Raw genomic sequence first — 12124 nt, 5'->3', positions numbered from 1 at the left:
AAACACAGAATCCGAAGCAGGCTCCAGGCTCTGAGCTGTCAGCACAGAGCCCGACGTGGGGTTTAAACTCGTGAACTTGCAAGAACATGACCTGAGCCAAAGTCGGATGCTTAACCAACTGAGCCACCCAGGCATCCCTAAAATTTTTTAATCACAAGTTCACCTTTAATAGATGGTGACTACATTGTTCTATAGGAATCCTACATGGGTTTTAGAACAGTTTCGTTTTTGTTTTGCCAACCGCCTCTGGGATATCATCTACTTTGAAATTTTTATAACATAGTATAACGGATTTGACACTTTCTACTGCCTTTAATTTCACTGCATTGCAGGACAGTCAATTTATGGTACAAAAAAATAACTTTACTTCAATGCTGTCCCCTAATGTAGTATTTACAACTATTAGGAATCCACGTTTAAGTTAAAACTCAACCACAGAACACTAACAAATAAAGAGAGATGTCAAATCACACATAACAGAAATTCCACAAAAGGAAAAGTTCAAAGACCATGATGACTACCTCTTATTTAAAATTCTGCGTTGTGGTTGGCATTTTTTTTTTTTACCTCAATAATAAGAGATATGCCATTTTCAGAAAGCATCTTGAATTCAGAAAGATTAAAATGGGGTGGGGGGGATCTTAAAACCAAGAAAATGTAGTATGTAAGGCCAAGAGCAAGTTTATAACTTAAGATGAGCACCACAACCACCTAGAAAGCCACAGTATCTACAAAAGAAGAAAGTATATTTCTTCTTACATGGGAAGCCAGACCCTCAGGAGGCAGCTTGTCACCCTGGAATCAAAGTGCTGACGGCCTGGTGCAATCTATCTTCGACACCTGAGCGAGCCTGAGTTATACTCTCCCGCAGACCTCAAGGAAGGGGGAGCCTTTTTCTTCCCTTTCATTACAGAACAAGTTTCCTTCCAAGTGACTCCATCTTTCAAGTATGTTTACTTTAACAGAGTGATAGTCACATCTTACTCTGTCCACAGAGTCAGGTTTATATTCCTGATGGTTCTGAAAAGTTCTGCTTTGATACACTGCAGAAGTTTATTATTAAGTCTCAGAAGAAAAGAGTAACTTAACTCTTCAAGTTCCATCTCCTCCAGGTACACATGCACACACATTGTACCACTTACCAATAAAACAAAGATATCTTAAGCACAAACCTACTACCCTCAATTACAGGAGGCTAAAATAAAAACTGAAATTTATAGGACACAAAACATGCTATGATCTAGTGAACTTTAAAGACCAATAAAATCAAGACTCAGAATTTGCCAACAGTATTTATTTCATTTTTTGGTTTTGGTTCTAAAACACTTCAGAAGATGAGGATAAAGGAAATGAAGAGACTCTACTGGGGCGCCTGCGTAGCTCAGTCGGTTTAAGCGGCCCACTCGATTTCGGCTCAGGTCATGATGTCATGGTTCCTGAGTTCGAGCCCAACATCAGGCTCTGCTCTCACAGTGCGGACCTACTTTGGATCCTCTGTCTCCCTTTTTCTGCCCCTACCACGCTTACACTTTCTCTCTCTCAAAAATAAACATTAAAAAATTTAAAAAAAGAGAGAGACTCTACTATGCTCATAAAATCTGTATTGGGTTCACAGACTACATAACGAATTACTAGTTCCATAAACTAAACAATGAAGCACACAAATAAAGGGGAAAGTATATGAAATAGGCAGTGATGAGGGACAGAAGCAGAAAAACATTCACCTTTAGCCCAGAAGACGGACCTATAGACTAGATAGTTCTGATAAGGATCAAAGTGCTTACTGGCTGCTACATTCTTAAAGGGTCTCATGACTGCCTGTACAACTCACCAATAGTTAATATCAAGCTGAATTATAAGCACCAGAGAAATCTTGCAAAAGTGGTTTTACAAGTAGAAATTCAAGGAAAACATTTATGATCTAATACTTCCTGCATGTTCCCTCCCCCTGAAGACTAAGCATAGAACCACATAGAATCAGCTTCATACAGAAGTGCAGCTCTTTCTGCCCACAGGTCCTGTCCCTGTGCTACTTAAACAAACGTACTAAGGTGCACTGTAAAACGTCTCAAGAATTCTTTCTTAACCGGCACAGAACGCTCAATAATCCCGCAACAGGCAGTCCTTGACTTAAGGGCAATCTATGTAGATTAATGCTGATTGTGGCATTATGAATTTTTTTTTTTCCATCCTGCCAAAAACACCACCTGCAATACATAACCACTCACATCATTCTGAATCATTCTCTGCCAGACTGCCTTGGGCCTCCTACCTGAACCTCTGCTGAGACAGCTGCTTAAACCGAGAGCTCCCACCTAGCCAATGTTCTTCTTCAGTTACCAGGACTTAGGTATTTGGATATAGTATTACAGATTAAAGGAAAAAAAAAATTAAGAGAATCATTGTGAACTAGTCTGGAAACCAAACCAACATTTAGAATACCATCTCTGGGAGTATAAATCTGGAACTCCAAAACACCAGCTTATATTCAAATCTCAAATCTCTGAAAGTCATCCTAGAGTTTGACTATAAATATATCGAGCCTGAAAAACAAGCCCAACTAATCTCCTCGCTGTGCGTATCTATAGACAGTTAAATTAACATACGTTTAACAAATAAATTTCAAAATTTCAGATGTCACTACTCTAGGAAAGGCTGTAAAAGATATACATTAATAAGCACTATGCTGAATAAAACTCTCACTTGAGTATCAATGCAATTTGCAGGCCCCATCTCTCTGATGCCAGAATCAGTTGTTTAAGAATTCAAATATGAAGTGTTAAGAAGCCCAGGTGACTAAGAGGACCGATTCCCTTTCATGGATTCTCGGACTCATCCTGTTCTAAACTTCAGAGTAATCCTAAATGCCAAGTTTAGGTGTTAAAGAGGCCAATTTTCACAGAGTCATCACCTGTGATAGATGAGATTCAGGAGACTGAAGGGTAACAAAACATGCTAGGATAAAATAAGCCTCTCTGGCATAAGGATTAAGATGACTAAAAAACAACAGACACAGGAGAGACCCTAAACATAGTAAAAGTTATCTTTTTGTAAGGGAAATTTAAATTTATAAAGGAAATCTCCATTTGTAAGGGTGTCTACCTTTTAGCACCAGGAAGAAAAGGTTGACTCCAAATCATAAGGGAATATTACAAGAGAATCTTATCAATGGAGAAGGCACAGGACTTAAATATGCATAACAAACTACTAGTTTACCAGGATTTTCCTGGTAACCTTCCATAACTAGGAAGGAACCCTTCCTAACCCTAACCTTCCATAACTGAAGAGGGTGTTTAAACCCACATTCTAAACCAGGCTCATTTCTCCCAGGGTATCTCCCATACATACCAAGACTTAAGCATGCTACATTTTTGTTTGTTTTTCTCTTGTCTTTTACTAGAGGTCTCAGCCAAGAGCTCAGACAGGTAGAAGGATTATTTTTTCCTTACCTACAGGGCTCTGCCCTCAAAACTGTAGCGGAAGAATTCCCACAGACTGTGATGGGGAGGCATATTATCAATCACCCATCACTCTCTAACCTAAATCAAAACTCCACCTTTTTTCACCACAGCTGGCCACTGTCCGATTTTAAAACTTCAAGAGCTATGTATAATTTTTAGAAGAAGCTGTTTTTGCTTTTTGTTTTGAATGTTTATTGACAGTTAATATGTATTTAACAATTTAAAACGTTTCAGATCTACCTACCGTGAAGCAGGCAGCGATTCTTAAAAGTATTTGCAACTTTATTTGCTTTTCACATTAAGTTACTGACTTCCGAACTGGAATACTGTCAAATATTTGAAACCTAAATCCTTGGTTTACAGTGTTCAATAATAAAAATTTAACTGAGTAAATTTTAAAGATCTAATTGGCTTTATTAATCAATTCATGAATTAGGCAGTATCCTCTCTAGCAAGTAGAGGGGAGCTCCAAAGGGCTGCAGGAAAGGAAAGGTTTCTAAGAGGTAAAAAGAGAGGGGGAAAAAAAAGAAAATTATTAGAAAATAACCCATTGCCTAGGGGAACTGAAGGAGTGTATCAAATTTCCTAGTGCTGATCAGGAAATTCTCATGGTGACTGGTTAAAGGTTACATTTCTGGGGGGCTGAAATTGCAGTTAGATTAGGTATTAAGTCTTGGTTTATTGACTTGGTGCTTTAACCTAAGTGACACCATTATGTGCCTGTGGGTTCCTTTTTAACAACAGTGTGCCCAAGCAGAAGGTTACATCTTGGTTCTTGAAGACATCTTTAAGACACCAAATACATGATCTAGTAAAAAACTTTAATGACTTGAGCATAGTTAAATCGGGAAATTAAAAACTGCCAAATATCAACATTCATAGACCATACTGTACATACGTTACACAAAAAGTCAATGTACAGAATAGTAAGGTTGTGTGCAAATACACACAAAGGAAATACATTTGTGCTTTCAAAATTGAAGGACAGACTCTTGACATTCAAGGGTATTTATTTCTAAGACACTGGTAATAAACATCATAATTTTGGAGGCTAATGATAAGATAATGGAGTACAAACGAGAAACAAGCCCAATCATTTCACCTCAAATTCTGAACCTGAATGAGAATTTTTTATTTTTTAAGTAACTGAATTTCAACTATATTATGCAAAGTAGCCCATTCAATTTCACAATGCAGAAAGGTCTAAATATAATCAACAGGTACATTTACTATTCAAAGGAATTGCTACAATCTCCTTTTACTTATTCATTGGAAAATAAATGGGAAAAAGAGTTCTATTGTCACTACAATAATAGTGTGGCTGAAGCCCTACCTTAGAGAGAGATTCCTAAATCAGTCTGCAAAAAAGCTAGTCAGGGTAACATGTTCATTTCAATTCTAAAGTCTACCCCCCAACCCCCAGCATTTTATAGTCTGACAAGAAACCTCAGATTCTTAACTAAGTGCTGCTGCATTGATTAACCTGTGGTTGATGCTGGGCTGTAGTGACCCACTTCTGTTTTATTCACGGCTGTATCCCAAGTTCCTAACACCACACCTCATACTCCCAAAGGTGCTCAAAAGACATTTGTTGAATGAAGTCAACCTTTCACAGTTCACTGGTATTCTTCCAACTCATTCTATTTCAAACCAAAATTACATTTGAAAAATTCCTGAAAATTTCTTGTAGGCATTTGAAGTTTGTCTACCTATGAAATTTTTTAAAAAGCTCTCACTCGTCCTTTATTTCATTCCATTTACTTAAAATTAGGAATGAACCGTGTGATCATTTTTTAAGTCTGTTTCAAAATGTACCAAGGCTACACTGAAAAATCTTCCCCAGGATTTTGAAGGTCTTGGGATTGTGGTCAGGAAAGAGCAGTAAAGCCAGAGCACCAGACCTATAACTGAAACACTAGTTAGCTCCAGGGCTCATAGACCGTCATTCCTTCGCCTTTTATATTTTATCTGAAACATAAAAATCATAAAATCTAAGGTCATTCTAAAAAGCATTTCAAAGCACTGGACTTACCATTATAGGTTATTCTTGGCTTTGTTAAACACATCACAAGATGCAAATCCATTTCATCTGAAGGTACAAATTTTGAGCATACAGGGCACTTAAATCCTAAAAAGTAAAAGAAACCCATTTTACTTAATTATTCTGAATGTCCAATTCTGTTTTTTAATAAAGCACAGAAGAGTAAAAGCATTTCAAATTTCAGTATTACACGTATAGTAATATACTATTTAACTGCAAGTTCGTTTGGGAAAAGGGTAACTATAATATCTGACTTAAATCACTTTACAAAGACCATCCCATATCAAATAAAACAAGTACAAATGAAAAGAAGTAGGCTCACTACAAAACTCCCAAATCTTTTTCTAATGTATGGGTCCAATTTTTGTTTCTAATTTTTGTTTCTAATTTTTTTTTGTTTCTAATTTTTTCCTTTAACCTGGACTTATCATTTCGTGGAAATTACCTTTCCCAGCTTGGTAGAGCACAGTTTGAATCCCAAGGTTTTATTGCTAGACGGTACTTTAGAAACTATTCTACTGCATTGATCTTTTAAAAATTATTCTGATGAAGAAAGTCAAAAATCAGCAAAATCAGGTCTAGAACCTAAGACGCCCGTCTTCCAGTATCGTGATCTGTCACACTATGCTACTCAAGTCACAGTGCAAACAGAAAAAAGCACCAAACAGGGCAGATTTCCCAGTCAATTTCGACACAAATATTAGCTTGTTTCCTACCATATTCAATCTATACTACTAAGTATTTGCTTAAAGTGGTCTATTAAAAATAAACTGGTATACCGAAGAGAGAGTATGTTATGTATTCAGTTCTATCCTGCTCCCTGACTTCCCAGGGGACTGTCCCATCTCTGGTTCCTCGCTGTCTCCCTGCTGCCCTACAGTTCCCTCCTCAACACCCCTACACTGCTTGAGCAGCACTGGACACCTGATTGTAGACAGCCAATTAATACTTCAGGGCTAAGAACTACAAACCAGAAGTGGCACAAAAAGATGGTCTGGGCCAATCTGTTTTTCTTGGAAATATGACAAGACATGGCAAGAGAGTACACACTGGTCAGGTGTAAAGAGCTGAAGCAGAAAGGTCACATGTAGGTAAAAGAGAGCCCAGTGGCTCATGTGTAAGCTGAGCTTACAAGAGAATAGCAACTATCAGCCAGCGAAGGACAATGGTTTGCATGGAGATCCCAGAGCAGATGTGTAGAGAGGAGCAGAAGTGCAGTGAGAGACCAAAGCTAATAAGAAGGGGAGTGACAGAAACCAGTCCCTAAGGTAAGGCTGCCTCAGAGTCTGACAGCTCTGTACTTCTGGCACATGTGTGTTCTTAGAGGCACTCGCCTCCCTTCATCGTGACTCAAAACTTACTGTGACCAAATGTGTCAGACTAGACTCATACCTCATGCACAATTTTGTACAAATTAGGAAAAGGTTTTGGCATGGGTACTTAATCCAGGTATTCAACTTCCTAAATGAAATAAATGCTATTGAACACCATTTTTCACATTGCATTCAATGTATTTTCAAAGAACATACATTTTTTTTCTTTTAGTAAAATGCACTTAATACAATGTGAAAAAAAGTATGTAAATGTATGTTTACTGCCCTTCTTGAAAACCACCAAAATGAAAAAGAAAGCGGAAAGAAATCCGTCTAAAATGAAACTGCAGGAGCACCTTGATGGCTCAGTCGTTTAAGCATCTGGCTCTTGATTTCGGTTCAGGTCATGATTTCACAGTCAAGAGATCGAGCTCCACATCAGGGGTGGAGTCCGCTTAAGATTCTCTTTCCCTCTGGCCCCCCCCCCCCCCCCCCCCCCCCCCCCCCCCCCCCCCGCTCCCACTAATAAGTAAATAAGAAACTGCAAAATAGCTATAACCCCCAAATACAGAATATACCAATACAAGGAAACTTAGATCAAATGGGGAGAAGACAGAGACTCTCAAGTAGCATTCATATATTTCCAGGACCAACTATCTTTCACTTGGAACTGTAAAAACTTTCTTCCCTTGAGGTTTTCAACAGGACATACAAGAGGGCAAGAGGCCAGTTTTTTTAACTACTGATCAGAAATCACCTGAGTATTGGCACATAAACTCTGAATTATCAAAGTACAATACTGTGAACTACTGAGAGCCATCCAACTGCCCACAAAGTAGAGCCAAAGGAGAGAAAACTCTATGTACAAAGAACCACCTGGATTTCTAATTAAATACTATAAATTCATATGTTTCTTTCTCTTCCCCTCTAAAATCTACTGAAATAGATTTCAGTAGAATCTATAAGAGAATGAGAATAAGATAAAGACCTTGAAAGGAGACAGCCAATGAGAAAACAGACACCCTAAGAGTCTGCAGAAGTCAATTCTCACTATCTAGTTCTCAAAAGACTGCAAAATCGATACCTCCAAATGACTTCCCAAGACAATGGGGAGGCACGAGGATAAAATCTAGACTGGTTCAAAGACTAGGAAAAAAAAAAAAAAATTCCCTAGGTCTCCAAACCATGACATACAGCAGCTGTAAGAAACTACAATTCCCCAACTACAGCAGGACAAAGAAGGCTAACTAACTTCTAGAATAAAAAACCCAAAATAGAATGACTTGAGCAATGGGAAGGAAAGAAAACAGAGGAATAAAGACCTATGTACCGAAAAGGGCCCCTCTGCAATTTCCTTTACTCCATCTTTACCAAGAACTTGGTAGATTCTTCCCTTTTTAAAAAAAAATTTTTAATAAAAATTTTTTAACATTTTATTTATTTTTGAGGCAGAGAGACAGAGAGCGAGTGGGGGAGGGACAGAGACAGGGAGACACAGAATCCAAAGCAGGCTCCAGGCTCTGAGCTGTCAGCACAGAGTCTGACACACACCTGAACTCACAAACTGTGAGATCGCGACCTGAGCCGAAGTCGGACGCCTAACCTACTGAGCCACCAGGCTGCCTGCCCTGGTAGATTCTTCTCTTAAATCAAAAGGTCCCGCAGGATGAAACATCAAGACCCTTGTCTGTTGATAAGCCCTAGCCTTATACATAAAGCTTCTAATCAGCTTTTCAGGGCCTCTCTCAAACATAATTCAATGAAAGAAAATATTTAGCATGACTGAAAAACAATACACAGAAGCAAATTCAAAATTCAAAAATATTTACAACATGTATCATAAAAAAAAATACCCTTAATATATAAAGAACTCTTAAAATTTGTGGAAAACCAAGTATCAGTTAGAAAACTGGGCAAAAGTTTTAAACCAGTATTTCACCAAAAAGGTATTTTCAACTGACCTTTCTTTAAACAAATGAAAAACTGGGGCACCTGGGTGGCTCAGCTGATTAAGCGTCTGACTTCAGCTCAGGTCATTGATCTCAAGGTTCGTGGGTTCAAGCCCTGCATGGGGCTCTGTGTGCTGACAGCTCAGATCCTGGAGCCTGCTTTGGATTCGGTGTCTCCCTCTTGCTCTGCCCCTCCCCTGCTCCCACTGTTTCTCTCTCGCTCTCTCTCAAAAATAAACATTAAAAAATTTTTTTTGAATAAATGAAAAACTGCACAGTGTCAGAATAAAAGAAATATCCCTTCCTTTCTTAAGTTTATTTATTTTGAGAGAGAGTGAGTGAGCACAGGCAAAGGAGGGGCAGAGAGAGAGGGTAAGAGAGAGAGAATCCCAAGCAGGCTCTGCATTCTCAGCACAGAGCCCAAACCCACACATCAGAGACCAATGACCTGAGCCAAAACCAAGAGTGGATGTTTAACTGACTGAGCCACCCAGGTGCCCCAAGAAGCACTTTTCTCTTAAGTTCTTTTTCTTTATTCTCAGTTTAGTGGGCTTTAGGAAGGAAAAGTAACACCTGTGTTCAATTCACTTTATTTAACTAAAAATCCAGGTCAGTTCTTTGTATATAACTGTTCTCTCTCCTTAGGCTTTACTTTATCTCTACATTTAAGATATCACTGCTTACCCGAAATTGGCAAAAACTCAAAAGCTTGACAACACACTGTTGGTGAGGCTGTGTGGAAACAAGCACTTTCATACATTGCTAGTAGGAGTGCAAATTTATACAACCTCTACAGAGAGCAATCTGGCAATATGTAAATCAACTACATATGTATTTATCTTCTGGTCCAGCAATCCCATTTCTAGGATCTTACCCTGAAGGTATGTCCCCAAAATACAAAAAAAAATAAGTGCACACATAGAGGATTCTGGGAAGACAGCCGAGTAGGAAGCACTGGCAGAATCGGCCTCCCCACCTAAATGCTTGCATCTGTCTGAGGGAACTATTTTGGAACTCTGGAGACTACTAAAAGCTTGCAACTTCCAGGGGAAAAACCTGGACAGTACATTGTGGTTATTTTCAGCTCTTAGCACAGTAGCAGCCACCCTTCCCAGCCCAGCCCAGCCCAGCCCAGCTACATGGCAGGCAGCAGTGCACTTGTTCTTGGAGCAGCTTACACACACCCTGCAGGAACTCAGGGTGGACATAAAGGACTCTATCCTCCAAAAACTGGAACTCTGCACTCTGATTGCTGCTTCTGATTCAGGAGATACAGACAAAGAGAAGGGTATCATTGTTTTGGACCTTCCCCATTTTAAGCCCCTCCCATTCTGGCTCAAGAAACTTCAAGGGGATTTAAAGGACCTACACCCCTTTCTCCCCCTTTATTTTTCTCTTTTTCGGAGCCAGACATTAAATATTAGGACATTCAAAAACAACTATATACACAGGGGAAATTAGAAAGGGACTGTACATGCCCAGGGCAGGTCTCAGAGAAGACCTTAAGTTTATATCTCAGGCTGATGATCCTCAGAGACAGGCTATAACACTCCCCAAAAAACAATAATACAAAATAGCAGACACTGGGAAGAGGGGGGAAATCTGATTTCCAGAGTTACCACATTATTAGATTCAAATATCCAGTTTTCAACAACAAAAAACCACAAAGCATACCAAAAACAAGAAAACAGAAAAGCATGGCTCCTTTAGAGGAAAAAAAAAAAAATAAAACAAATTGTCCCTGAAAAAGATCTAATGACAGATATACTAGGCAAAGATTTTTAAATGCCTATCTCTTAAAGATGCTCAAAGAACTAAAGGAAGATGTAAAGAAGGTCAAGAAAATATGATCAAAATATGAATAAAAAGGAAATATCAATATGTAGAAAACCTAAATAGAAACTACAAAGAAATTCTGGAGCTGAAAAGTATAATAACTGAAATTAAAAATTCACCAGAGGAATTCAAAGGCAGATTTGAGCAGGAAGAAATAATCAGTGAACCTGAAGATAGGACAATGGAAATTATCATGTCTGAGGAACAGAAAGAAAAAAAGGACTGAAAACAAGTGAACAGAGCTTAAGGGGCCTGTGGGATACCAACAAGCAGACCAACATATGCATTGTGGGAGTCCCAGAAGGAGAAGAGAGTAAGGGGGGGGAGAATATTTGAAGAAATAATGGCTGAAAACTTCATAAGTTTGATGGGTGAATGAATATAAACATGGATACAAATATCTAAGAAGCTCAACAATCTCTGTAAGATGAACTCAAAGACATCCATACCTGGATACACTATAATCAAACTTTGAAAAGACAAACAGAATTTTGAACACAGCAAAATAAAGGTGATCATCATATTAAGGGATTCTAAGATTATAAACAGATTTCTCATGGGAAATTTTGGGGTCCGGAGGCAGTGGGCTGATGAAAAAAAAAATGTCAACTAAGAATCCTATATCCAGCAAAATTCCTTCAGTAGTAAGGGAGAAATTATAAAATTCCCAGATAAGCAAAAGCTGAGGAAGTTCATTACCACTAGACCTGTCCTAGAAGAAATGGGGAGTCCTACAAAGTAACATGAAAGAACACCAGACAGTAACTCAGAGCCATAAGGAGAAATAAAGCTCTCAGTAAAGGTATTTAGGTCAAGGGGAACTGTTTTCGAGGAACTGTACTGGAGGAACTGCACCTGAGAAGTATTATCCATATCTGGACCTGACTCAGATAACAAGATCCTGGACTTCAAATTGATGCCTTAATGGGATAAGACTGTGTGAGTACTGGAAAGAAAGCAAATACATTTTACATATGGAAGAAATGTGAACTGTGATGGCTAGAAGGTGACTCTGGTATTTAGTCTCCAAAGATAGTTGCTTTCAATTTCATGCATCCTAAGATAAAAAACCTAATTCTCCTTTCCTTAACTCTGGGCCAGCCTTAATGAGTTAGTCAATCAAGAGAATCCGGAAGTGATGTTCTGGGATTTCTCAGATAAATCTTGAAAAGCCTCACAGCAACCATTTGGACCTCTTAGAATGCTCACTTTTGGGATATTCCCTTTCAGAGCCCACTTGACATGCTCTAGGAAGTTCCAATCACAGAGAAAGGTCATAGATAGGCATTTCAGCTGACAGCCTGAGCTGAAACCAGCATCAATTTCCAGGTACAGTGAGTGAGCTACCTTTGATGTTAAGTTACTTTGAACTTTCAGATGACTCTAGCCCCAACTTCCATCGCAACTGCCTGAGAGACTCCGAGTGAGAGCCCCACCAACTGATTCCATTCTACTCCTAGAACTTCAAGAGATAATAAACGTATGTTTTAATTAAAACACACACACACACACACACACACACAC

At 38.8% G+C, this 12124-nt stretch overlaps 1 protein-coding gene across 10 annotated transcripts in view; it reads right to left on the bottom strand.

Moving 5' to 3' along the window:
* ZNRF2 (zinc and ring finger 2) overlaps positions 1-12124 on the bottom strand; it is a 138552-nt gene that overhangs the window by 80508 nt on the left and 45920 nt on the right. For all 10 annotated transcript variants that reach the window (XR_006211847.1, XR_006211845.1, XR_006211841.1 and 7 more), the window contains exon 2: positions 5494-5589. Coding sequence is in view for 1 of the 10 variants with exons in the window: in XM_042969271.1 (XP_042825205.1) it covers positions 5494-5589 (96 nt within the window). In the remaining 9 variants the exon portion in view is untranslated. The remainder of the gene's footprint in view (positions 1-5493; positions 5590-12124) is intronic.

This window comes from Panthera tigris, chromosome A2 (genome assembly GCF_018350195.1).
Source record: "Panthera tigris isolate Pti1 chromosome A2, P.tigris_Pti1_mat1.1, whole genome shotgun sequence".
In the NCBI taxonomy this organism is placed as follows: domain Eukaryota; kingdom Metazoa; phylum Chordata; class Mammalia; order Carnivora; family Felidae; genus Panthera; species Panthera tigris.
This window is presented reverse-complemented; position numbering and strand designations above follow the sequence as displayed.